Below are 25,529 nucleotides of genomic sequence, written 5' to 3'. Positions count from 1 at the left end.
CACCAGACATTGTACTCTTCCTGTATATAGTTTCTCTGTTCACTGTTTGTCCCTCCAATCTTGGAATATATACCCCCAGGGTGAGGACATTGTCCTGTGCACCTGTGTCTCCAGACCTGAACTGTGCCAGGCACATTGTAGGTGCTTGATAAATATTTGTTGTGAATAAATAAATGCCAATGCCAGAGTCCTTGTGATATGCTGAATCAACTTCTAACTCCTAACATGTGCAGCAAGTTCTATTATTAGCCCCATTTCACAAAGAGGAAACTGAGGCTGAGTCACTCCCTCACCTAGGGTCATGCCCCTGGGCCTCAGGTAGATCTGGAATCCTGCCCAGTAATGGCAAGTGGCCTGTCTTGTCAGTAGGTTCTGCAGAATGGAGAAGATAGGCTGTCAGACTCTGGTGGGGGTGAGACTTCTGATTGGGGGGTGGGTCACTGGCCCCCAGTTCAGGTCCTGGCCACCAGTTTGGGGGGGAGGGGGAAGGGTCCCAGAAACCCACTGGCCTAGCCCTGCTGGACAAGAGGAACCAGGGTGTGGGGCAGGCCTGTGGCAGAGGGACAGGAAGCCAGGGACATCGGACACTTCTGTGGTCTGGGCCTCTGTGCCAGCACTTACTTCCTGGGTTGTGAAATTCCCCTATAGAAAATAACCTTGATGTTCTGAGCTTTCCCTCTGGCAGGGGTGGTAGGCAGAGGAACAATGAGGACAGGTCTTAGGCCTGGGACATGGGCACCTACTGACAGATGTTCCCTGAGCACCTGCTATGGGCTTGGTGCTGCTCTATGCACTTTACTAACATTAACTCATATAATTTTTCCTACAAGGTGGGTATTACCATTGTGCCCACTTTACAGGTATGGGAAACTGAGACTCAGAGTGGGTAACTTGCCATGACCACATAGCTAGAGGATAGGAGGCTGGCTCAGCTCTTCCCTTCCTGTGGTCCATCCTGCCTCTGTCCCATTCCTCCAGTCCTCTGCCCCAGGCCATCAATTACAAAAATTCTTACAGCCTCACTGGGACATATTGAAGGTCTCTCTGTATCCCTTAGCCTGGGGTGATAGTCACTGACAGTACCCCGCTGTGACTCTCCCTCCCCCCCCCCCCCCCCCCCCCCCGCCGTCACTGAGCGCCATGCTAAGCCCATTTCCTTATCAGTAAGACAGGGGTTCAGATAGCCTCATCTGGATGGGCCGTAGTGGGGTCCTGAAGAAGTCAGGACCTTGCATCTAAATGTGGAGCCACCAGGGGCCAGGCCTACAGTCCCTGCCTTCCTACTGAAGGGCCTCAGGCATGTAACTATTTGTCTCCATCTCATAGAGCCAGTGCAAGAATTAAATGAACATCAGACCATGGCACTTAGCCTGGTATGTACTTGGTACTCACTTTTTCCCCCTTCAGTTTTTCTGCAATGAGTAACATTAGTGAGTACCCTATCATAAGTGGCCACATTTATTAACTCCTCACACAGCAGTTCTCAAAGTGGGATCCCTAGACAAACATCATCAGCATCACCTGGGAACTTGCAGACAGTACAGGCTGTTGGCCCACCCCGAACCTGCTGAATCACACTTTGCCGGTGGGTCTGGCAATCTGCCCTCCAGGAGATTCTAATGTAGCTTAAGTTCGAGAACAACTCACTTTGAACAACCCTGAGAGACAGGGGCTATTCTTATGCCCAGTGAACAGAAGACAAAACTAAACCTGAAAGAGACTGACCGGCTCCAGGTTACATGCCTGCTTAAGTATCAGAGGTGGGATCTGAACCCAGGCCACCAGGCATTAGAGTCTGTCCTAGGAGCCCCCACACTGGACCCTGATGAGGCAAAGCTTGTGTGCGATGCTAGGGAATTCCAGGTCATATCAGTGACTATCGCCCCAGGAAACGAACAGATCCCCTTCCCTGGCGCATGGGATGAGTGCAACAGAAGGCTCCCGCCCATTCCATAGGCACAGCCACAGCCATTTCCAACCCTTTATTGGGACTCTGTCAGCCCAAATAAATATAATACATTAAACCCAGAGCTGAGGGAATCGTGCACCCCAGGAGGTGCCCCTACAACTCCAGCAGGGCAAAATAAGTTAGCAGGGGGCCTGCCAAAGGCCAGGCCAGCTCCCTGGCTGGGCAGGCAATGGCAGCTGGACTCGCACACGCTGGTCTAAAGTGCATCTCGGTTCTGTGGTCCCCATGTCTGCATGGCCCCTAGCTGGGCCACTGGGATGGGTGGGCAGGAGGTTCCTGGTGCTCACACCGTGCCAGCAGTGGTCACCGAGGTTCTGTGTCCATCTGTCCGTTTGGGGGAATGGCTGTGTGACCTGGCGTCCTCAGGAGAAGCTGTCGTCGGGCTGTGGCTGGGAGTCGAAGGGAGGGTCTGACACAGTGATGCCTTGATGCAGCTTCTCCAGCGAGAACTTCATCTGAGGGAAGAGGTGAATGCTGGGAGGGGTGATATCACTTCCCACTCTGCAGCTGAGGAACTGAAGGTCCAGAGAGGCCATGTCCCCTTGCCAGGGTCACCATGTTACACAAGCGGAGCCATCTGTACTCAGTTTAACTTCTTACAGGCAGCAGACGAAAGGGGCCCAGATGGCCTGGGTTCAAGTCCAGCCTCTGCTACTTCCTGAATAACCTTGGGCAAGCCCCTTCCCCGACCCAGGTGCCTCAGCTGAAGGATGGGTCAGTAACATACCTGCTGCACCAGGTTATTTCAGGTTCCTGATGTGTGACCACCTAGGACCTGGCACACATGTTATTCTTATTCCCGGCTATGCAACCTTGGGCAAGTTTAATCGCTCCATACCTCAGCATCCCTATCTATTACATGGGGGGAGAAGAGCACCTCCCTCAGAGGCTGGCCATGAGAAGCAAGGCAGTTGGTCATTTTGACGCTTAGAGCAGCACAGCTTGATCAGTGTCTGCTGTTAGCATACATTTGAAAAGTCAACTCTGTGCCCATAGCAATGTGAGAGGAAAATAACAGGCATTTAGCTGAGGATGGAGAGGCTCTTCCCTCCCTCTCTGAGCTTCAAACCCTTCTACCCTGTCCTATGGCCTTTCCCAGAGTGAGCGTACCTGTTCGAGCATAATTTCAGGGTGCAATGAGGCCCCTAGATAAGCCTCAGCATTATGGCCTATAGTGACCAGACACGATGTTCACTGTTACCCACCAACTTACACTCAGATACCCTTGGGTGCCCAGCTAATGCCAGTTGCTCCCCAACTTCCCACACCCACTCCCCACATTGGGCACTTACCCCAAATGCCTGAAATTTGTGCTGAGCCACCACTTTATTGAGCACCTACTGTGTGCCTAGCACTGGGATTGCACTACTAACAGCAAACACAAAATGTTCGCATGAACTTGGCACTACTCCAATTTGAACTCATTTAATCCTCATAGCAGTCTTTGAGGTAACGTCAATTACTATCCCATTTACAGAGGAGGAAGCCAAGGCTCCAAGTCACACACCGGAATTTAAACCTGGCCTTCTGAATAGATGTTGCCCCTGAACTATAGGGGGTTTATGGGGCAACCCCTTCCAGAGGTGAGACCCCAGTATCCTTTGGAGAACTTTTCTCCCCCCCTTATGTGATCCCTTAGTCACCCCACGTGAGGGAGGGACTCAGGGACCAAGCCTGGCCTGCCCCTAGCCGCTGTGCTGGTTCAGGGGTGAACACATGACCCCAGCAGCCAGTGAGTGAGCACTTTCCTTTGTCAGCTTAGAGCTGCAGGCACCACCTGGTCATGCTGGGGGAGAGGATGCCCAAACCAAGCCGAACCTGGGGGGCGAGGCAGTCAAAACATGGCAGCAGAGATCAATTCTCACTGCCATTTAACGGCTGGGCCCAGGATGAGAGCCAGTATATTCTATTTTTCCATTCTGCTGATTCTCCGGGCAACCCTAGAAGCTGGGGGACTATGAACGGCCTCCTCATTTTATGGAGGAGGAAGCTGAGGCCCAGAGGCATCTGCTGCATCTTGGATATGAGTGCAGGGTCCCACAGCCCCGGGGCCGCACCTCGTCCAGGAGCTCTACCGAGGCCCGCAGGATCTGCCTCCACTTGTGCACCTCGACGCTGTGGAACTGCTTCTGCAGAGCCAGGACCTCTGCCCACTCTGCGGCCGTCTGGGGGAACTTGCTGTTGGGGGGTACAGGACCTGAGTGGACTCTTGGCCTCCCCCCACCTGCCCAAGCTCCAAACCCCCTCAGGGTACCCACTCACTCCTTGGCCAGGGCCAGACTGTGCCAGGACTCGAAGGTGTGCGCTGTCCTCTCCAGGGACCAGAGGCGGTAAAAGAGGAGGATGTTGAGGGCGATGAGGACGATGAGGCTGGGGGCAGGGGACAGAGGTCAGGAGTTGGGCGCACACACACAACTTGAAAGGACACAACTCCCCCCTTTCAGAGGAGGAAGTTAAGACTCAGAGAGGGGGAGACATGTCCAGGGTCACATAGTACAGAAGTAGCCAAGTCAGGGTTCTCATCCTGTCTGACGCCCACACCCTTAACCGTCCACCAAATCACCTCCCTGGGAGAGCCAAGGGCAGAGAACAGAGAAGCTGCAGACCCTACCTCACACAGATCCTGAGGAGGCAGTGAGGGGAAACAAAGAGATGAGAATTGCCCAGCTCATCCTACCCACCCCCACCCTCCTCACCCCAGTCCCAGCAGAGCATGCCACACAGCCTCTCACTAGATTGCTGCTGCTGCTGCTGGGAAACTGAGGCTGGCCTAGACAGGCAGAGTGCGTGGCCGATCTGACGCTCACCCCTAGAGTCCATGTCCATGGGATCTCACCTCCATTTCCTCAGTGTCCTGCCCCCCACGCCTCCAGACCTTTGCATGTGGTTCTCCCTGTCTAACCCCCTGGGGCCTCCGCTCAGGAGTTCTGTCCCACGAAGCTTTCTCTAACTGCCCACCGATCCCACCTGGAGGAAGCCTCCACTGGCCTCCCAGGCTCTCCCATCCCAGCCCTGTCGCTTCTGCTTGTGTTTCCGCCATCACTGTGGTCTGGTGCCAGGACTGTCTCCCCACAAAGCTGTTGGTAACTACTGTGTCCCCAGCATCACCAGCTTAGGGTTAGGCACAGAAAACATGAATACAATGTGCAAGTATAATTGCTTCTTTTGCAACTCTCCTGGTTCACCTAATTTCACCTCATTTGTGTACCTGCTCCTCCAGAAAGCCCTCCCTGTCCTCAGGGTGAGGTCAGGTCCCCCTAACCTCCCTGAGCCCCAGGGCGCCGCTCTCCCAGCAGGAAGACTGTCTGCGATGAACAGAGCAGCACACTGCATGGAGCTCTGCTGGGCACATCCCAGACAGCACTGAGGTGAGCACACTCCCACTCAGGCTGAGGCCCAGTGAGGCCCTGGTCACACGGACAAGATGCAGATCCAGGCCTGTCTGAGCCCAAAGCTCAGCCTCCTTACTCACACAACACTGATGAGCACCAGGGCACTGGGGATGCCTGTCCCGGGGCCCTGGTCCATGGATGGTTCTGAGAAGCGGGAACTGAGGGAGCCTGTGGGAAAGCAACTCGGAGTCAGACTCATCTAGCCCACCCCAAGGGCCCCACTCCTCCGCCAGCCCCGCCCAGGCCTGAGGGACACACCCGAGGTGTGCATGCCAGCCCGGGTGCAGGGGTCTGGGTCTGGGTGCTGGGGCCCATCACCGTGACCCCTCCAGCTCAGGGGCCGCTTCCGCCTCCGCAGGCCTGACAGCAACCCCCGGGCATCCTTCCCGCCTTCCTCCAGGGATAGCTTCTCGGCCTTGGCAAGCTCTCGCTCTGCGGACACAAAGAGCACTCTGCAGGTCTGAGCCTGACCAGCACCCCCCTGCCGCACTCCCCCCCCACCCGTCCTGTCCGGCTCTGTGCCCTACCCAGGTGGTGGAAATAATCCTCAATGCCACTCCACGAGTTCTTCTCAATGAGAGACTTCACGAGGCTCCAGGGCTGCTTCCGGTAGCGGATCTCAGAGGATACTCTGGGGGTGGAGGATTGAGGTCAGGGGTCAGGGTCTGACTCCAGCCTTGCTGCCCCATTTTTGGGGGTGTTTTCCCCCTCATTCAGAGAGGCCCTGTACACCCATAGACCAATCAAACACCCTGCCCCCACCCAACCATGGCTTCCTGTGATCCCTGCTCCCCAGAAGTGCTGGCCAGTCAGCCCATAAACCCTTCTCTGTCCATACCCACTACCTTGGCAAGTCTCCCTTCCATAAGTGCTGCCTCAGCACTGCCCACCCAAACTGAGGCTTAATACCCTCTCAGCCCTGAACCCCTTCCATCTTGCTGCTGCACGCACCTCTACATGGGGGTCTAAGATAGCTTAACACATCCCCAACTGAGCTCCTGATCTTCCCCAAACCTACTTCTCCCCATTTCCCCATCCTGGTCAATGGCAGTGCCATCCTTCTAGAAGCTCAGGTCCAACACCTCTGGATGTCCCTGGCCTCTTGGGGACCAACACTTCTGCCTGCCAGGGCAGCAACCAACTTTCTGCTGCTGACTTTGGCTGGGAGAGTGGGGCGCAGAGGCTCTGGAACCACCAGGGCATCAGGTGGAGGCAGCTGCTCACCGGAGACGGGCCTTGTTCCGGGCAAGGCCCAGGATGCAGTAGCGGTGGGCAGTGTAAAAGTAGTCCTGGTAAGGGATGCCCTGCGTCAGCACCTCCGAGTCTACCACACACCCGCCCGCCTGCGGGCCGCGCCGGAACAGAGTCTGCAGGGACAAGGGAGGGAGTCAGGGCTGCCCCACCTGCCACCCAACCCAGCTGGCCACCTGTCTGGCTCACCTGTGTCTCTACCACCGAGGCGCTTTTGGGACCCAACGGGTTGCTGATGGGAATGGTGTAGGTCAGCACTCGGCGTTGATGGCACTTGCTGTCCCCACTCCAGGGGCTCAAGGTCACGTCTGGGGCAGGGAAGAGCAGAATGAGAACACTATTCTCCAGCCCTTTGTCCACAGGCTGTAGGCCTTGCCCCCAAACTTGCTTTTCCTCCACGTCCCCAGCTTAATGCCTACCCCACCTTCCTTGAGACATTCAAAACCTTGTATGTTGATGATGGCTGGAACCTTTCCTCTCCCTACACTTCCCACCTCTCCTGAGGCCATCTCATCCATTCCTGCAGCCTCAGCTTCCCTCTCTGTCCCAGTCCTGGCTTCTCCCCTAAGCCTCAGACCTAAGATCCTGTGACCTCCTGAACACCTTCCCCTGAAAGTTCCCTGGACCCCTCCCACCCACTGGACCCCACATTGGCTTCAGCATCTCTTCAAACCTGCCCGTCCTCTGGAGCCCTATCTCAGGGGTGGTACAACTGTCCTCCAGGCTCTCCCCAGAGCCCTGGGCCTGGACACTCCCGCCCCCATCTGACTCCTCAACTCCTCTGCTGGTCTCATGGTCAATCCTTGCACTTTACCTACTGCTGTGGCTCCCCTCGCCACACCAGGCCACAGGGGCCCAGCCTCAAGGCGTGTCTCACAGTGCCTGCCTCTAGCCCCAGGGCCTCTGCAGGCACACTGCTGGCCTCCTGGGTCCCTCTCCCCAACCTCCTCCTCTTTCCCTGGAAAAGTTCCTCCTTCATGCCTTAGTTTCAATTTCACATCCTTCCAGCTGCCTTTCCTGATACTTCTCAGATCTCAGCTACCCCTCTGACACTCACCCTTATTTGTGTGAGAATCTATTTCCTCTCATTCTTACTAGATTCTGGATACATCTGTCCTGGTCTCTGCACAGAATGGGCACTAAATGTATGATCATTACATCATATTTATGAAATCTGTACTATCGGTTACTGTTCTAGGCACTTTTTTAGTATTAACTCACTTAACTCTCCTGAGACCCTGACAAGACATACCTCTATCATGCAGAAGAAGAAACTGAGGCACAGACAGGCTGGAACACTGCTAGTAAGAGGCAGCCCACTCTGGTCTCATGGATGCTGTTTTTAAGCCCCGCACTCTGCCACACCCAACCTGCACAGCAGTGCCTGTCTGTCTCCGGGCTTGTCCTCCCCACCCCTCCCTGTGCCGGGGGACGGGACCTCACCCCCTGACCTGTGAACTTGCACTGCTCCAGGAAGCCCTGCAGGAAGGGCGAGTCTGAGAAGAGCATCTGCTGGAGCCGCTCTGCACCCATGTGGAAGACGGAATTGATGAGGAGACGGCCAGAGAGGTCAGGAAGCAGGGCAGCCAGGTCTGCTGGGCCACACACAAGGGCAGCGAATGAGGCCACCCGCGCTCCTCCTTCCTCAGAGTGGTTCCTCGGATTCCCTGTGGTGACCACTCCCCCACTCCTGGCCCTGTGGAGTGGGTGGGCAGGCCTATCCTCCTAGACCGCAATGGACCCTGTGACACAGCACACTACTCGGCCCCCTCTGCCCCAGGGGTGGCTTTAGGGTGGCGTGTTCCACAGACCCAGACAATCAGAGCCACCAGGATTGGTTCAGGGTGGAGCAATCACGTAGGCCCAGCCAACTGCATTTCCAGCAATCATAGGCTCACTGGCCTGTGGCGCTTGGCCACAGTGATCAGTTCAGGGATGTGTGTGATCCCAAGCAACCAGTGATTGGTTCACAGGGGTGTGTGCAACCAGACCAAACAGCCACAGTGATTGCTTCAGAGGGGAGTGTGTGACCCCAGGCAGCCAGAGTGATTAACTCAGGAGTTGGCTCACTCTCCACTCAGAGCCAACCCTAGAGCTGTTAGTAGGGCCACTGGGAAAGCATCTTTTCCTTCTGCTAGACTTCTCTGGAGCAGGGCAGGGGCTCCCTCTGCTCCCACAGAGGAGAAGCTACCTGAAAATGAAGTTGGTACAGAGAAATGGAAATGATGATGACGATGATGATGGGAATAGTAGCTAATACCAACTGGCCCAAGAACTTTACTCGTATTAACTCATTTAATTCTTTTAATAACAACCCTATGAAGTGATTATTAGTGCTTATCCAATTTTTCAGATAGGGGAAATGAGGCTCACAGAGGTTAAATAATTCGCCCAGGTTACATAGCTAGGAACCACTGTGGCCAGAATTTGAACCCTAGCAATCTGGCTTCAGAGTCTGTGCTCCTATCCACCCTGCCCTGCTACCTTTAAAGCAGATCTAAAGATACCAGGTGTCTAACAACACCATTTGAATGCCTTACCTGCCCACTCCCTGGATTTCTTAATCCAGGGAGCTAGCAAATCCTTGTTTATATCAGTCTGAGTAAGGTTGTCACATGCAACTGAAAAAAATGATTCAGACCACCTGCCTCACCTTCCTCCCCCGTGGATGAGGAGGAGTTACTCGTGTCCGTCAACAGCTCCTCGCTGGGCAGCAGTTTCAAGGGGCCCAAGGAAGTGGGTCCATCAGGTGGGGTGGGCTCTTCGTTCGGGGGTTCAGCCACTGGAGTCACTGTCTGGCTGGAAGAGGCATCTGGCTGTCTGGCTGTCTGCTCCTCTTTGTCCTCCTCTGCCTGCAGAGAATGGCTTAATCCAGCCTTGTCCTACCTCCATCCCAGCCTGAGGGCCTCCTGTGTGCCCACATCGACTGTAAGAAAACCAATTCCTGGAGGTCACATGTATATGGAGGGCTTACAGCAGAGTTACAAGAGGCCCTAGGGCCACCAAGACGAGGGCTGAGAGCCCCTTCCAGGCTTATCTTGGATGCCTGGGCCATAAGCTTTCTTATGCCTGTCCTATCCGTCTGTCCTGTCCATGCCTTGCCTAAATCCTAACTCATCCATCCATCCCTCTCTTGTTTCTGCTGTCTCTCACTCTTTCCATCTGTCTGTCTCTCCTTTGCCTGCCCCTAATTTCCTTGCCCACTCACAAGCTCCATCTATCTTCCATCTACCCCCCATCTACCTCCATCCACTTCTCTGTCCCTCTGACCATGCCTTCCTTTTCCCCTAACCTGTCCCTCTCCCCAACACCACCTCTAGCCTTCGCCTGTCTCTTCCCCTCAGCACCCTCATCTCTCTCTCACTCTCCTGCTCACCCCATGGTCTGCATCACTGCTGGCTCGGGAAAGGTTGGGGGTGATGTGGCCACGCCGCAAACCCACTGGGCTTGGCTCCTGGCTGTGGTCGGCTGCCCCTGAGGGGGTGATGTCATTTAGGGCAATCACATCTCCTACTTCCTTGGGGCTCCTGCAAAGAAAGGGAGGGGGTGAGGTCACTGTATCCTTGAGCCCCATACACCCACCTCGGTCCACCCAGGAGTCCAGGAGCTCTGCATGCAACCCCTCCTGTCTCCCCCAAACCCGGAACCAGTTGTCAACCTTTGACTCACCCCAGACCATTCAGCTGCAAGGGGCAGACATAGTCCTCATCCTCGCTGGTGAGGCCTAGCTCTGAGCCGTAGCACTGATGCACCAGGTGCCAGAGCTCGCGGGGACTCAGCGTCTGGGCAGGCAGGACGTAAGGGGGCTAGCCTCCACCTCACCCAGGCCAGAGCCCTTCCCACCCGTCCCCACCAGCCTCAGCAGTCCCCCCAGTGCCCACATGGGGCAGCATGGTCTCCCATCCTAAATCTCAGCCCCAAGGCAGCCCTGGGAGGAGGAGTCAGTATGCCCAGGACTTTCCCCTCGGTTTTCACAACACTCACACCGCTACAGGTCAACGGTCCCCCCGTTCAGAGGAGAATACAAGGCCCCGGGAGGAGAAGTCATGTGCACGAGGTCAGGGATTCAAACCCAGCCAGCCTCCGGACCTCTGCCCCACCCCCCCATGCTGTCCTGCCCCCCCATTTCTCCAGTGTCCTCAGGAGCCCTGGCCTTTCAGCTACCCATGGCCAGAAGGGGTAAATGACCATGACAAAACAGAAATAACAGTGATAATGATAGCAGCAGCAGCAGCACTCACTGAGCTGTTATCATATGCCAGGCATTCCAAGTCCTTCACGTGAGTTAACTTACTGATTCTTTAAAACAATTCTGTAAAATTGGTGCATTTATCATCGTTTTAAGACAATGACACTGAGGCCCAAGTGGCAGTGCTGAGATGTGATTCCAGGGGCTGGTCTAACACCCTGAGCTAACCACTTGACAACCCTGCCCCATAAGAGCTGACACTGCCAAGCACTTATTCTGAGCCCAACTCTGGCTGCTGTGAAGTAGGGACAGTATCCCTTTCACTGACGGGGTTCAGTGACTTACCCAGGTCCCTCAGCTCCTCAGTGATGGGGCTGGAACTCCAACCCTGGCAATCTGGCTTCGGGGCCTGAGCTTGGAACCCTCCTCTGTCCTCCCCTTCTTACAGCCTTTAACACTGTGCTGTCCTGTTTGAGCCCCTGCCCCAGCACTCTTGCCCCTAGTGGCTGGGGCTGCCCCCGAGAGGACAGGCGTGAGCACAGCACTACCGGAGGAGCGGGTCTGGGCCTTGGAGGGGCTACAGGCCAGCAGCAGCAGACCATGAGCCATGCCAACCTGACATCTAGCCACCCTCCCTCCCTGCCAGCAAAACTCTGATTTGTTTGGGGTGAAAATCTTCTCCAGCCAATTCATCTTTCCTTTGCCACAAACCCAACTTCCTTTGCAACCGAAGGCAGTCATGTGACCCAGTTCTACCTAAAGAAATACAAAGAGAAATCTGCTAAAGGAGGCTTTTCCTCCCTGATAAAGGACATTCCATTTTCTATTCAACCCTTTTCTCCTTCATGTTTGAGACACTTAAATGAGGGCACGATGCCTGCAGCAGTGGCAGCCACCTTGTAACCACGAGGCAACAGGCATGTGAACAAAACATTAATATGCAAAGGATGAGAGTATGGAAAAATGGACACGAGCTTGGGATCTTGACAACATAGGGAAGCCTTCAAACCCACCCTGGACCACCTGCCTCCAGACCTGTCGTTACATGAGCATCAGTGTGATGCAGTGGATGAGTGGAGTCCGGAACCTGACTGCCACATAAAAGCTCATGTTTTCCCCTAACTGCCTTCCCCTGCAGGCCTGGTCAGCCCTAACTGCCCTCCCCTGCAGGCCTCGTGCCCCCCGCAACTGCCCTCCCCTGCAGGCCTGGTCAGCCCTAACTGCCCTCCCCTGCAGGCCTGGTCACCCCTAACTGCCCTCCCCTGCAGGCCTCGTCCCCCCCGCAACTGCCCTCCCTTGCAGGCCTGGTCCCTCCCAACTGCCCTCCCCTGCTGGCCTGATCACACACAACTGCCCTCCCTGGCAGGCCTGGTCCCTCCCAACTGCCCTCCCCTGCTGGCCATCTTGTGTCCACATGGGGGCAGGATCTTTGACCACATGGGGGCAGCCATCTTGTGTGTTGGAGTGATGGTCAATCTGCATATTACTCTTTTATTAGATAGGATAGAGGCCTGGTGCATGGGTAGGGGCCAGCTGGTTGGCCCTGAAGGGTGTCCCGGATCAGGGTGGGGGTTCCCTTGGGGCATGGGGTGGCCTGGGCAAAGGGCCTGTGGTGGTTTGCAGGCCGGCCACGCCCCCTGGCGACCCAAGCGGGGGCCCTGGTATCTGGGGTTTATTTATCTTCTACAATTGAAACTTTGTAGCCTGGAGCGGAGGCCTGGGCTGGCCAGGGCTGCAGAAGCTTGGCTTCCTCCATCGCCATGGGCAACCCTAGCCTCCTGCTCTTTCCAGCTCTGTGGCTGCCACCATTTCTGTTTGGATTTATGTATCTTCTATCATTGAAACTTTGTAGCCTTGAGTGGAGGCCTAGGCTGGCAAGGGCAGGTGGAAAGCTTGGCTTCCTCCATTGCCGGGGAAACCCAAGCCTCCCTCCTGCTCTCTGTGGCCGTAGCCATCTTGGTTGAGTTTATTTGCATATTCGCTCCTGACTGGCTTGTGGGCGTGGCTTGTGGGTGTAGCGGAGTGATGGTTAATTTGCATATTACTCTTTTATTAGATAGGATTATTAGATAGGATGAAATAATTCAGTATCTGTTTCTTAAGCCATTGTTTGATTGGCATTTCAGTCACTTGCAGCCAAATGCATCCTATGTAAACCTATGCAACCACAGTGGGCATTCCAGAAGAGCCGGCTCAGCTAGCACTCAATGGGCTATCAGATTGTAGTTAAGTAAAAATCTGAAATCCCTAACTCAAAACCTTTGGGGCAAGATATGATTCAAAATTAAGATTTGGGATTTAAGAATGATAGTACATTGCCAATGATAATAACTAGTATATTTAATATCCAGTGCAGTGTATAGTAAGTCAGAGGTTCTCAAAGTGTGGCCCAAAGATTTCTGGGGGTCCCCTGAACCCTTTCAGGGGGTTCATGAGGTCAAAATTATTTCACAAGTATAATAAATAGTACTAGTAGTATAAGATGTTACTGATCTTTTCACTTTTATTTTCTCATGAGTATACAAGGGACTTTTCCAGAGGCTATGACAGGCCATGCTGTCATTTTTCTGGTGGCTAATGCAATGCGTGCTTGTGTATTCTTATGTTTAAAAATGTCCCAGTTTCAATTTCTAATATAGTAAATATCACTAGGTGTAACCTACTTACACAAATATTCTTGGAGTCTACAATTATTTTAACAAGTGTAAAGGGTTCTGAAATTATAAAGTTTGAGAACCACTGGTAGATTCTATATTGGATACTATAACCTTATATTGATCACATCTAAGCTTTACTCCAGTCATGCACATTAATAACGTTTTGTCCCGAAACACATGAATAGTCATAGTGAGATTTAGACCTGTGCTAGGCAATAGACACGCATGACCGTTTACGTTTAAATTAATTAAAATTAAAAGTGCAGATCCTCAATCACACTAGCTACTTTTCAAGAGTTCAACAGACTCTTGGCCAGTGGCTACTCTACTGGACAGCACAGACAGAGACCACTTCCATCCTAGAAGAAAAGTTTGATTATGCAGTGCTGACACTCAAGATAATAACCATATTATTAGCTCAGATCAGATTTTGCTGCCACATATATAAAACCATTACGGTGAATAAGGGGCCATGGATACATATTTCTAGTGGGCAAGGTCTGGTGCTAGAGCCCATGGTGGCCCCTCATGGTGCCTATGGAGGAAGCTGCCGACACGTGGGGCCAGATACTCATAGAGAAAAGCTGAGCAGTCCTGCAGTTCTGGCACCCCTGGCTCCATGGTCCCCTGGCTCACCCGTAAGCCCCCCACCCCCCACCCAGGCCTCATCCAGGCTCACCTTTTCAAGCAGTGCATTCTGCCAGAGGCGGAAAATGAGCAGGAAGCAGCGGTCCCGGGCCCCGAACGAGGTGAAGAAATGCTGCAGGAGAGCGATGGGGTGTGGGAAAGACATGGAAGGATAGAGGGAAGCTCCATCCCCAACCAGCTCTGTTCCTGATCTCGATCCTGATGTACATCCATCCATCATTCCTTCCTTCATTCCACAGAATGTGTATCCTGTGCACATCTCAGCAATGGACACTGGAGTCACTATGATGAGGAGATGGTCCCTGGGGCGGACCCTGCCCCCGCCCCCAGAGCTCACAGTCCAGAGCAGGAGACAGGCACATCTCCAGATGCGGTCAGTCCAGAGTGATTGGGCTGTGAGGGGGAGGAGCCCATGGTACTTTCCCAGCCTCCTTTGCCCAGTAGGGTGGTCAGCTGATCTTTTTTGGCCAATAAAACACAAAGGGAATTCTGCTGTGAAGTGGGGTGCATGTGTGTCCGGACCACATTTCTTTTTCCTTTCCTGTCTGGGCCGTGGGTGTGAGGCAGCCATCTTGGGACCATGAGGCAAGATCGTGAGGACAGAATGGAGTGTCAGGGAAGGCTTCCAAGGAGAGAGGACATCTGAGTTGTAGATACGTGGGGGGAGGGAAGAATTTTACTGTTAATCCTGTCTCGGCAGCTGTGTGGGGGGACGGACTGCAGGGACTAAGGAAGTAGGAGCTGGTGCAGAGATCCAGGTCAGAGATGATGGGAGCCTTGGCCAGGGCAGGGGCAGGAAGAACAAAGAGAAAGCCACAGACTGAGCACAGATCAGGGTGCAGAAAATACAGGGCTCTGGTGGTGGGAGAAGGGAGGAGCCGGCTAAGATCAGTGACCACATGGCCTTGCCAGCAGGTCCTCTCACTCACCTTCTCGCTCTCTGTGCAGATCTGGATGGCATTGGGGATCAGCTTGGCTGTCTTTTCCTTCTTCAGACATGTCACTTCCTTCAACTGGATGGAAATCTAGAAGGACAGGTGGGTCAGAAGGGGCCAGAGCCCTCCCTGCCCTGAGGCCACTTCTCATCCCTGTGTTGGCTTACTGTTGTCTCCCAGCGGAAGATGTTGCTGTAGAAACAGATCCAGTTCTCGGAAAGATAGAGGCGGCCCTGGAGGAGGATCTCACGCTGCAAGGCACAGGAGTAATCTGAGGCGGCCAGGGAGAGATGGGCGGACAGACACCCGAGTCACACGGCTGGCTTGGCTAGCACCCAGGCGGGGAGGGTCGGAAGGGCAGAGCTGCGAGCTCAGGGCCGGGTCCAAGACTAGGTGGGCATCAGACTCACCTACAATGAGGCGTTCAGCTTCAGGGAGTTTGCTGAACAGTTTTCGGAAGTCCTCATTCCGCTGTTTGTACGTGGGGCTCAGCATCTGAAGAAAGTTTGGGAGGTGTGAGTCCAGATGGGGTTCATACCCTTAATTCTGCCCCACTATGCTCCCAGAAGGCCCTCAGTCTCCTCTGTCCCAGACAGGCTCTTTGAGGCTTCAAGTCTAGCTAATAATTCTGGCTTCCACTGCCAGTAACATGAGAGTAACCATGATGAGAGCTCCCATCTACTGATTTCTACATAAGCCAGGCTCTGTGTCACATACCCACCATCATCATTGACTCATTGTGACCTTCAGCCTTGTAAGATTGGGACTGTTTCACAAGGAGAGAGGCCCAGAGAGGTTAAGCAACTCACTCAAGGTCACACAGCACATAAGTAGCAACAGAGGTATGACCCCAGGTCTGCTGACCCCTGCACCCACTTTTTGACTTCTGCCTCCTCCCTCCCTCCCTCCCTCCCCTCCAGCAAGTCCCTCTGCCCAACACTTACACTGTACCAGCTCTGCATCTTCTGCAAGAGAAAGGAGTGGAATCAGAACAAGCCCCTGGATTCCCCAACTCCCACCCCTCTCCCCACCCGGCCTGGGCCTGCACCAACCTTGCTATTGCGAATGAAGTTCCGGCTGCCCAGGCTCTGGGTGCTGGGTGTCCCAGGCACCCCACCCTTCTCTGAGGAGCTATCTGACCCCTTCTCCACCATGGTGCCTAGTTCTGGCTCAGGCGGGGGTCGGCTTGGGGGCAAGAGCTGTAGCCGCTTACGGAGAGATGGGGAGCTGCTTGGCGTGCTCCGGCCAGAGTGGGGGGTGGTACTGGGGTAGGGAAAGAAGGGGTTATGGGGTAAAACAAGCTGGGGTATGGAGACAGGCCTATTTTGGGAGGCCTGCCCACCAGTCCATTGATCCCCACCCATCTATTCTACTCTACTTCCTAGCGGCATGGCCCAGAGCAGGTTCCCTAACTCTCTGTACCTCGGTTACTTCATCTGTGACCCAAGGGTGAGAAATACATGTTCTCATCTAGTTGTCTGGAGGATTAAATGAATCAATACATGCAAGAGAGCTTCTAATAGAGCCTGGCACACAGTGCACTCTCAGTATAGCTGCTATTTTTTAATTAACTTATTAGTCATTCATACAGTACTTATTGAGCAGCCACTTTCCACTCAGCTGCTTGAGCTAAAAACCTAAGCATTTTCTTTCTTGCTCCCCCTCATTGCTAATCTGTTAGCAAATCCCGCCTCCAAAATCTATTTCCTTATTTCTATTATATACTTCCCCACCTCCAGCGCCCTGGCTCTGCCTCCGGCACACCAATAGCCCCTATAATCTACTCCCCACACAGCTAGAGGGGGCCTATGAACCCGAGTCAGGTCAGGACAGGACCCTCCTGGTTGAGTTCTCACCAGGCTGCAGCTCAATTCCGCTGAAAGCAGTCCTTACCGTGGCACCCAAGGCCTAGTGTTGTCCCTGTCACCCCCCCATTCCAGCCTCTGCACTTCTATTCCCTGTACCTGCATGTCCTTCCATAGGCCCAGCATAAGCAGCTGTCTTATTCCACTCAAATACTCTTCCCCTGGTGGCCCCCCTGAAGTGGCCCCAGCCCCACCCACACTATCTAAACTCCTCCTGATCACTTATTCAGTTTGTTCATTGTCTCCTCCAGCACCCAAAACTGAACCTGGCACCTAGTGAACTCGGAATACACATTGGTATGAATAATCCAAACGCTGCCTAGAGCTGGGAGCAGCAGGTACCACTCGAGGTGCTTCCTGCCTTGGAGGATTGGACTGCTGCTGAGAGACAGCCCAGAACAAGCAGAACGCTCCTAGGACAGAATAAACACCAACGGCCACAGGGTTGTGGGGTCAGCTGGGGAACTGTAACGGGACTCGTGTCAGGACCCACTTTCATGGCCAGCTCTGCATATGATGAATGTACTCTTCCCACAACATGCTGTGCATTTGATACGATTATCACACACATACCCTTTTCACAGAGGAAGAAACTGAGGCCCAAAGCAGCAAACCACTTGTCCATTTAATGCAGAGGGGGGACTCCATCTCCCTGGGAAGGAGGTAGGAGTTCCTCAACCCCGGGGCTCCTCAAACTTCTCTTGTCTCCAAGGTTTAGCACATGCTCTTTTCCTGTTCAGACTGTCCTTTCCCTTCTTGGCCTAGCTGCTAGCAAATTCTTATGCATCCTTCAGGACTCTTGCTCCACACCTCCTCCCTCCTGGACACTGCCCCCCACAGCTCCTACCCCAGCTCTAACCACTCTGCCTATGCTTCTCTCATCCTAGCCCTGACTACTCTATGCTGTCACTGTGTGATGACAACTCCATTTCCCCCACAGATCTGTAAGCTCCCTGTTGTCTTGGTTACTGCTCTATCCCTGGGATTGCTCAAGACAGGGACCAGGATAGGCAGTCATGTCCCCTGTACCTGTGAAATGGATTTGTGGAAATAAATAAATGAATAAAATAGATGGTGACCTAAGCCACCACCACTCTTAAACTTTCAAAGCCACCTTCTCCCTAGGTCTCCCTGCTCCATCCCTCTCCCCACATATGCAGTGAGAGGGAGCCTATGAACCACAGGCAGGTCAGGGCCCTCCTCGTAAGCCCTCCCCTGCTGCACCTCACTCCAGCTGAAAGCCCAGGGCTAGTTGCTCTCATCGCCTCTCCTCTCGCTCACTCTTCCCCAGCTCCTGCCTTGACTAGTCCCTCTGCTCAAATGCCCTTTCTCCCAGATGTCTGCAGGGCTCCCTCGCCTCCTTCAGCTCAATGGACATGTCTCCAAGACACCTTCCTTCCCCTCTATTTAAAACACACTTCCTACCTCCCAACCCCCCTTCCTCTCCACCTCTTCATCTCCCCCATCCTGCCCGGAACTTGGATTCAACCAGGTATACGGCTTGCCCAATCCTCTGAGGATTGAGGCCAAAGCTGATCCGTTTGGCCACTTCCCTGGGTGACCTTGGGTAAATGTCTAAAGCTTTCTGAACGATTTTTTGTGCCTGTTTCTTCTTGAGTATAATGGGAATATAATAGTACCAACCTCACAGGCCTGTCTGCAGGACATACAGACAGACAGCCCACCACATGGAAGGCACTCTGATTTGATCATTAAGGACCGTCAGCCTGAAATGGAGTACATGGCCACTGCCACTGCCCCAGCACACCCGTGTTGAAGATGCTATGCTGACCGCGACAGGTATGGCAAGATACCTCAGCCCGACTGACCCCAAACTGCAGTCATTCACTCTCTAACTATACACACTGACCACCTGCCACGCACTAGGCACTGGACACACAGAAGTGAGCAAACCAGGTATAAACCCTGCCTGCAGGACTGGATGTTCTGTTTGGGGAACAATCAATAAGGAAACATGATAATCTCACTGACACTGGTCACACCAACAGCACCAGCAACACCTGGAAGTTTTGAGAAATGCCGATTCTGGAACCCACTACAGACTTACTGAATCAGAGATGGGATGGGCCCCAGGAGACTGATGCATGTTCAAGTTGGAGGACCACAGTGATAAAGGAGGGCTAAGTGGATGGGTGGGGTGCAGGGCACACTTAGGCTGAGCCCCCAGGATGAAAAGAGATCTGGCAAAGGACGGAGAAGACTGTTTAGGGAGCAGGAACAGTGAGCTAAGCAGGTCTTAAGAGTGAGGTGGCCAGTGGGATGGGGAAGGAGGACAGGAAGGCATAGGCCCACCCACAGGTGCTGTGGGCTCCCGGCAGGAGTTTGGATTTCACCCTAAAGGCAATGGTGAGCTATGGATGAGTCTGAAGAAAAGGTGACCATTCCTCCCCACCTCATCTTCTCCCCTCTGGTATGAACTGCAGACCCCTCCTCAACCTGCCTCAGTCTCCTGCAGAAACAGGTCAGGGGAGGGCACCTGAGGACAGGTGTAACACAGACAGACAGAGCAGGGCAGGGCCTGTGCTCCCAGATCTTGCTCCTTAGCAGGAGGAACAGGAAGTGCTCAAGGGCAGACACAGCCCTGAGGCTGCCCAACCAGGCAGCCTGCAGCAGACAGAAGGGAGGAGCCCCGAGTGGCTAGAGTACCGTTATGGGGGTGGGGACTAAGAAGAAAATGGGTTTTTGCCACTGAAGACACCTCACCTCCAGCTTCCTGGGGCTAAACAGGCCCAGAGCTCCAGGCAAAGTGCATTTCTCCAGTTGCAAGAAGTCTTCCCCACACCCCCATCCAGCAATAGTACCACAGCTATGTTACAGTCACACACAGAGCCGTGAGTCCCAGCATAATTACACACAGCATTAAAGTATGCTACAGTCACAAAGTCCCAGAAGCTACACACACATACACATGTGCACACACACGAGGCTGCAGACTTACAAAAACCATAAAAAGTCCGAGATAAATCACATTCACACATACAGCTACGAGAACATCTCAGAGAAGAGTTGAAAGCAAACAACATTCCCAGTTAGAGTCGTAGTGAAAGAACAGTCACAGAGGACCCCAGCTAACACATGCACAACCTAGGGAAATTAAGTCACAGGGTCAGCTCAGCTCCCATGGTGCTCACCATATGGGAGCTCACCACCAGGCACAAAGCAAAGGCCTGCTCTTAACACGGCAAGGGACGGAGGTGTCAGCTGCTGTTGCTGACAGAGAACCCTGCCCCTGGCACAGAAGCCAAAGACTCAGAATAACGGGGCCCTAGGGGTGTGGCCCCATCTCAACAACACAGAGGCCAGGTTTGATACAATGCATGGGACATGCTTTACAAACTGTAACAGGAACAATGGCAGTTATGATTATTGTTCCAAATAGTCAAGAGTACCCGCAAGGTCTCAGGAGGGAGGGCCCCAGGCCCACTAAGAGTCACAAGGGGTCTCTTTCTCTTGCTCTTCACACACACAAAGCCCCTCCCAGCTGCATACATGGTAGGCCAGGCACATACATAAAACAATGTCACAAGCGGACACACACAGGAACTTTCACACAAAGATGGAATCTGAGGTAAATTATAGGCACAACCCCAGAGAGTCTCAGTCATACATGTGTAGCCATGCTTGGACACCCAGGTAACTGACTTTTGCACAGAGTGAATAGGGTCAGAGGTAAATTATAGGCACATTCAGAAGCAGATGGTTGGTCATAGGAGTGAGCACAGAGCCCCAGACACATATGGTCATACATTACAGTCACACACACAGTCAACTTATAGTGACACGTGAAGCCACAGATGGAATCACATGTAAATTACACACACACACACACACACACACACACACACACACACGGTCAAAGGGGATAACAGCGGCCTACACTCTAGGACACTGACACCCATACACAAACTTCCCAGACACCTACGATTATTCGGAAACACCGGGCCCAGTCAGGGTGCAGGACCCCAGCGGGGCCAGGCACGCGGTCGGCCTGCTACCTGGAAGTCCCTATCCCCCAGGAACCCCGACGAGACCCGCGACAGGACGGTGGGAGGAGGCTCAGCCCCGGAGGGGCTGCTCCCGGGCCTGCGAGCCGCCCCGCCTCCAGCCCAGTCCAAAGGCCCGGGTGAGCGTCGCCCCCCCACCCCCTCGTCTCCCAGGCAGGAGCGAGCCGGGCCGGGGCCCTCCCCGCAGGCCGCGCTCCTGCGGAATCAGCCCGGGACCCGCAGCGAGGCCCCGCCAACCTGGCGCATCGCTCCTGGGCAGGGAGCAGCCAGGCTGGAGCGCCCCGCCGTCGGCGCTCAGTCCCGTGCGCACCCAAGGACCACGAGCCCCCTCCCCACCCAGGCCGGGCCCCCGTGCCCAGGCTGCGGGACCTTGGCTCCGGCCGCACCCCCGCCCGGCCCCGGCGCCCCCGGCGACCCGCCGGTCCTTACTCGAACATGGATGCGGCGGCGGGCGCGCCCAGCCGCGGGGCAGGGCAGGGCCAGCGGCTAAGCGGGGCTGGGCCGAGCTGGGCGTCCCGGCAGCACACCCGCCTCGCCTTCCGAGGCCGCTGCCCCACCGACCCGCCACCCCGCCGCCCCGCCGCCCGCACAAAAGGGCTCAGCAGCCGCAGGCCGCCGCAGCGTCACGCACCCCCTTCCCGCCCCCGCGCGTCACGGCACCGCCCCCGGCCCGCGAGGCGGGAGGGTGGGGGCTGGCCCCGGTAGGAGGCGGGGCCTAAATATCAGGCCGCTGCGGGGGGAGCGGGGGAGGACCGAGAGCGGGGGGCGGGGAGAGGGAGACGGGGGGTTCCCGTCCGGGCCGCGGAGGGGCAGCGAGCCTCTAGGGGCCGTACGGCGAAGTAGAGACCGAGGGACTTGGGGGAGCGGGGATGGGGGGGAGCGGGGATGCGGGGGGAAGAGAGTGAGACCGAGAAATGGAGAGGCGGCTGGGACGCCGGAGATACAGAGAGAGAGCCAGAGAGAGGAAGAGAGAGAGCCAGAGAGAGGAAGAGGAGACGGAGAGCGAGAACCTAAGGAGAGAGGAGAAACACAGAGGCTGACGTGTTAAAACGAAACGCCGCCATGGCAGCTGCCTTGGCACAGGCTGCCACTCCCTCCCCTGGGCCGGAAAGGGGTCCTCAGCTCCAAGGGCGCCCCTGGCCGGGAGCTCCCCCCTCCCCCCAGGGAGGAACCTGAGAGGTGGGGCGGGGCTGCGGGTGAATGGAGATTGTGGGAAACCGAGGAGGCGGGGCGGCTGGCACTGGGGGTGGGGATCGCGGCTGCGGGAAGGGTTGACCTCAGGAGGTCCCGGCGCCGGGGCTTGGGGACCCCTTTCCGCCCCAGCGGCTGTCAGCCGAGCCGTCAGAATCCAGCCTCCCCGGCGCGGATCTGTGCCGTGACCTTGAGGTAGTCGGCCCAGTCCTGGGGACCCCACTACTTCTGTGGGGAAGGGCAGCAGCGCCCTTTCACAGATGGGGAAGCCCGGCCTCGAAGATGGAGAGTGAGTGGCCAAGTCACCCAGCCCGCAGGCTGCTGTGAGACCCACCCCTGCTCTGCGGCCATAACCCGCGCCTCTCTGCGACCGCTGCCTGAGTCTGTAGGTCCTGGACTCCTTGGCGGGACAACAGGGAATGGGAGTCCCACCTCACAGCTTCTGGCCAGAAGCACCCCGCAGAGAGAATTGCTCCACACCCCTCTACAGGACAGGCTGTTCCTTCCTCTTGGAAAACTCCATTCCCATCTCTCTCCCCAGCCTCCAAACAGCCCAACTCCACATCTCCATTTTGGTGGATGGCGGCCCCCAAACTTCAGTCTTTCCTGACTCCTCTCTTTTTCTCACACCCTCTCCAATCTCTCAGCAAACTGCGGGCTCCACCTATACAATCTATCCAGAATCTAAACTCCTCCCTTCCACCTCCCACCCTGGCCCAGCCTTCACCCTCTCCCTCGGAGAGATTGCAGCCTCCTGCTCCTGTTCCCACCCCCACAGTCAGCCCCCTACAGGCAGCCTGAGGAAGCCTGTGAACCCTGCCAGGTCTCTGAGCTCTCCTAGGGCTCCATCTCATTCCAGCTAAAAGCAAAGCCCTCACCTTGATGCCCAAGACACCACTTTGACGTTACCTGTCTCCCCTGCTCACTCCTTGTAGCCTCCCCCCCCCACCTCGCAGCCTCCCTGCTGTTCCTCTAACTCACCAGACAGGTTCATGCACCCACCCGCTCTCCAAGCCTTTGCACTTGCAGTTTCCTGTGCTTGGAAGCTCTCTCCCCCCCCCCCCCCCCCCCCCAGTTCTCCCCTCTCACCCTCAGATCTCAGAGAGACACACACCCCCACCCCTCATCGTCTCCCTCTGTCTCACTACTCTTGGCCTGTTTCTTGTTTTGAAATACTTTAACATTTTTAATTAGGGACTGTTTATTTCAAACAAGAAAAAATATAACAGTCATCTGTGTCCCCACCACCCATATATAATTGATGTGGACATTTTGCCATTTTTGCTTCAGACCCTTTCTTGTTTTTTTAAAGAAATAAATGATTAGTCACAGCCAAAGGCCCAGATCCCACCCTATTTCTCTGCCTCTGCCCTCAAGGTACATACTACCCTGGAGCTGTGCACTTTCCATCCTTTTTCCACACAGGGATGCACCTACCAGCAATATGTACATATTATAAAAAGATACACAATTAGGCTCCTACTGTATGATTTTACAACCTGCTTTCTCCATCATCAGTTTCTGAGATTTGTCCACATTGGCACACAGAGCTCTACTTCATAAACTTTAATCTTATCATGAGTTGGAGAAACCACAGTGCATATTTCTCTTCAGGGCCAGTGTAGCTCTTTCCTCTTTTCCCCTGTAGCCTTGAACCTCCCAGTTCCTGTCTCCTTGTGCCAGAACTAGTGTTCTTTTGCAAAAGTTTTGTTTAAACTTTTTTTTTTTTGCCTGTGAGCTGCAGCAGGAAATACCTTTATATTGGCTTCCCTACACACTTAGAAACATATGTGATGTCACAAAAGTTGTAAGGAACCATACTTATTCACTATGCCTCATATGCTGTGTTATTTCCAATTCTATCCTAATTCTGTTTGGGGAAAAAGTACCAATTGCAATGCACTGCATCAGTTTCATGGTCTTTGAATGGGTCATGATCCATAGTTTGAAATACACTGGGTGCTCAGCTAAGCCCAGATTTGCTTGTCCCAATGTGTACTCCCAATTGCCTGTTTTTGTTTGTGCATCTACTTAACAACTTCCAGTCAGGCTAAGACCACATTCTAATGAACTTCAGCCCTCACCAGGACAGACAGCCACAGGAAACCCACTCTTGAGCATGAGTCCCTACCTAGAAAGAGAAAAGCCCTTTCCTGCCCCACCTCCCAGGTCTCACCTGTCCAGGGGCAGACTCTCCAGGTTGGGGGTCCTCAGCAGCTGCAGGCACTGGGGTGCCTGGGTGCAGTCGGGTGACTCCCCATCACTGGATGGTGTTATCTGAATGGAGGGTGCCTCCAGGAGCCTCCAGGGCTCAGAGGCCAGGTCCTCAGCCCTGCCATCCTGTGGCTGCTGGTTCTGCCACTCGGCTGGGGGGCCAAGTGAGTCCTGGGCTCGACCCTGGATCAGAAGGGACGCCCCAGGGAGTAGGGGCAAGAGCTCAGCCATGGGAAGGGCGTTGCCTGCTTTGTTGGGGCCTTGGACAGCAGGTGTGGTCTCTGGGGGAGAAAAAGAGGTAAAGGGAACAGGTCCTGTCTAAGTTCTCCTCCCTAAAAGGGAGAGGAGCTGAGGTGCAGAGCACTATGTGGGGATCCAAGAGGTTTGAGTGGGATTCCTACCTCTGCCAGTATCCTCCCTTCATGACCCCAAGCCTCCATTTCCTCTTCTGGAAACTGAAGGTCCTGATGCTGACCTCCTAGGGTGGCTGAGCAGTGTCAGAGAGTTCTGACATATGGAGGGCCTAGCCGAGGGCCCAGCACACAGTAAGTGGTCAGTGAGTGTTTATGAAACCTGTTCAGGGCCAGGGTGTTTCTGTTTGTTTGTTTTTTGAGTATTCACCAAGGCCAAGCCCTGGGTTTTCTGTAAACTGCCACCCAGCTCCCTTCCACACACAGGACCAGGAAGGAGCCAGGCCTGAGGGGCCCCAGAGGCCTCAGGCCTGGGTAACGGCTGATCATGAGGCAGAATCCAGGATTTCCCTTCCCTGTTTGCTCAGCAATTGCCCCTCCCAAGACTAACAATGGGAGGGTGGCTGGGCTGCGGCCTCCTCAGATGAGAGGAAGCCGGGCCAGTTCCTGCGGTTTCGGCTGTGATATTGGAGGCTGCCTGGGTCTGGAGAGGTCAGATCAGTCTGTCTGTCCTTACAACAAGGGCTTCTTGGCACCCAGCTGCCAGGCAATAGGGAAGGAGGACTGTGGTTCTCAGAGAGGGTTCCCCTGGTTCACAGAAGACTCTTACAGGCCAGGCCTGGACCCCAGGGTCCTTTGCAGGCACCCCAATACCCCTACCTTACGGCTTCTACCTTCTTCTGTCTTCACGGGGTTTGGACTTCCAGGATAAGGGCAAAGAACAGGCCCTTCCCTCCCCCGGGAGTCCTGGCTGGGCCAGAGAGTCGTGACCTTGCCAATTGG

General features: G+C 54.7%; 1 protein-coding gene across 8 annotated transcripts; it reads right to left on the bottom strand.

Annotated features, from left to right (window-relative positions):
- Positions 1–1,967: 1,967 nt before the first annotated feature.
- On the bottom strand, positions 1,968–25,462 carry GRAMD1A (GRAM domain containing 1A). Of its 8 annotated transcripts, XM_080645915.1 has the most exons (20): positions 25,407–25,462; positions 24,299–24,617; positions 16,094–16,304; positions 15,986–16,006; positions 15,452–15,536; positions 15,209–15,312; positions 15,036–15,131; positions 14,138–14,218; positions 10,282–10,394; positions 9,989–10,139; positions 9,266–9,464; positions 8,064–8,204; positions 6,802–6,920; positions 6,586–6,728; positions 5,889–5,992; positions 5,620–5,793; positions 5,442–5,529; positions 4,232–4,339; positions 4,027–4,147; positions 1,968–2,424 (listed from the first exon to the last, which is right to left on the bottom strand). In XM_080645915.1, exons 2-20 carry the CDS (start codon positions 24,565–24,567, stop codon positions 2,332–2,334), a joined length of 2,421 nt encoding a protein of 806 aa, XP_080502041.1. In that variant the 5' UTR covers positions 24,568–24,617; positions 25,407–25,462; the 3' UTR covers positions 1,968–2,331. The 8 variants fall into 8 exon arrangements, with proteins under 8 accessions (XP_080502041.1, XP_080502040.1, XP_080502042.1 ...); XM_080645914.1 differs by lacking the exon at positions 25,407–25,462 and having other exon boundaries at positions 8,064–8,207; positions 24,299–24,611; XM_080645916.1 differs by lacking the exons at positions 24,299–24,617; positions 25,407–25,462 and adding an exon at positions 21,361–21,554 and having other exon boundaries at positions 8,064–8,207.
- Positions 25,463–25,529: the final 67 nt, after the last annotated feature.

Source organism: Plecotus auritus (assembly GCF_963455305.1).
Source record: "Plecotus auritus genome assembly, chromosome: 10".
Lineage (NCBI taxonomy): Eukaryota > Metazoa > Chordata > Mammalia > Chiroptera > Vespertilionidae > Plecotus > Plecotus auritus.
Note: the sequence above shows the minus strand (reverse complement) of the source record. Positions and strands in the feature narration are given on the sequence as shown.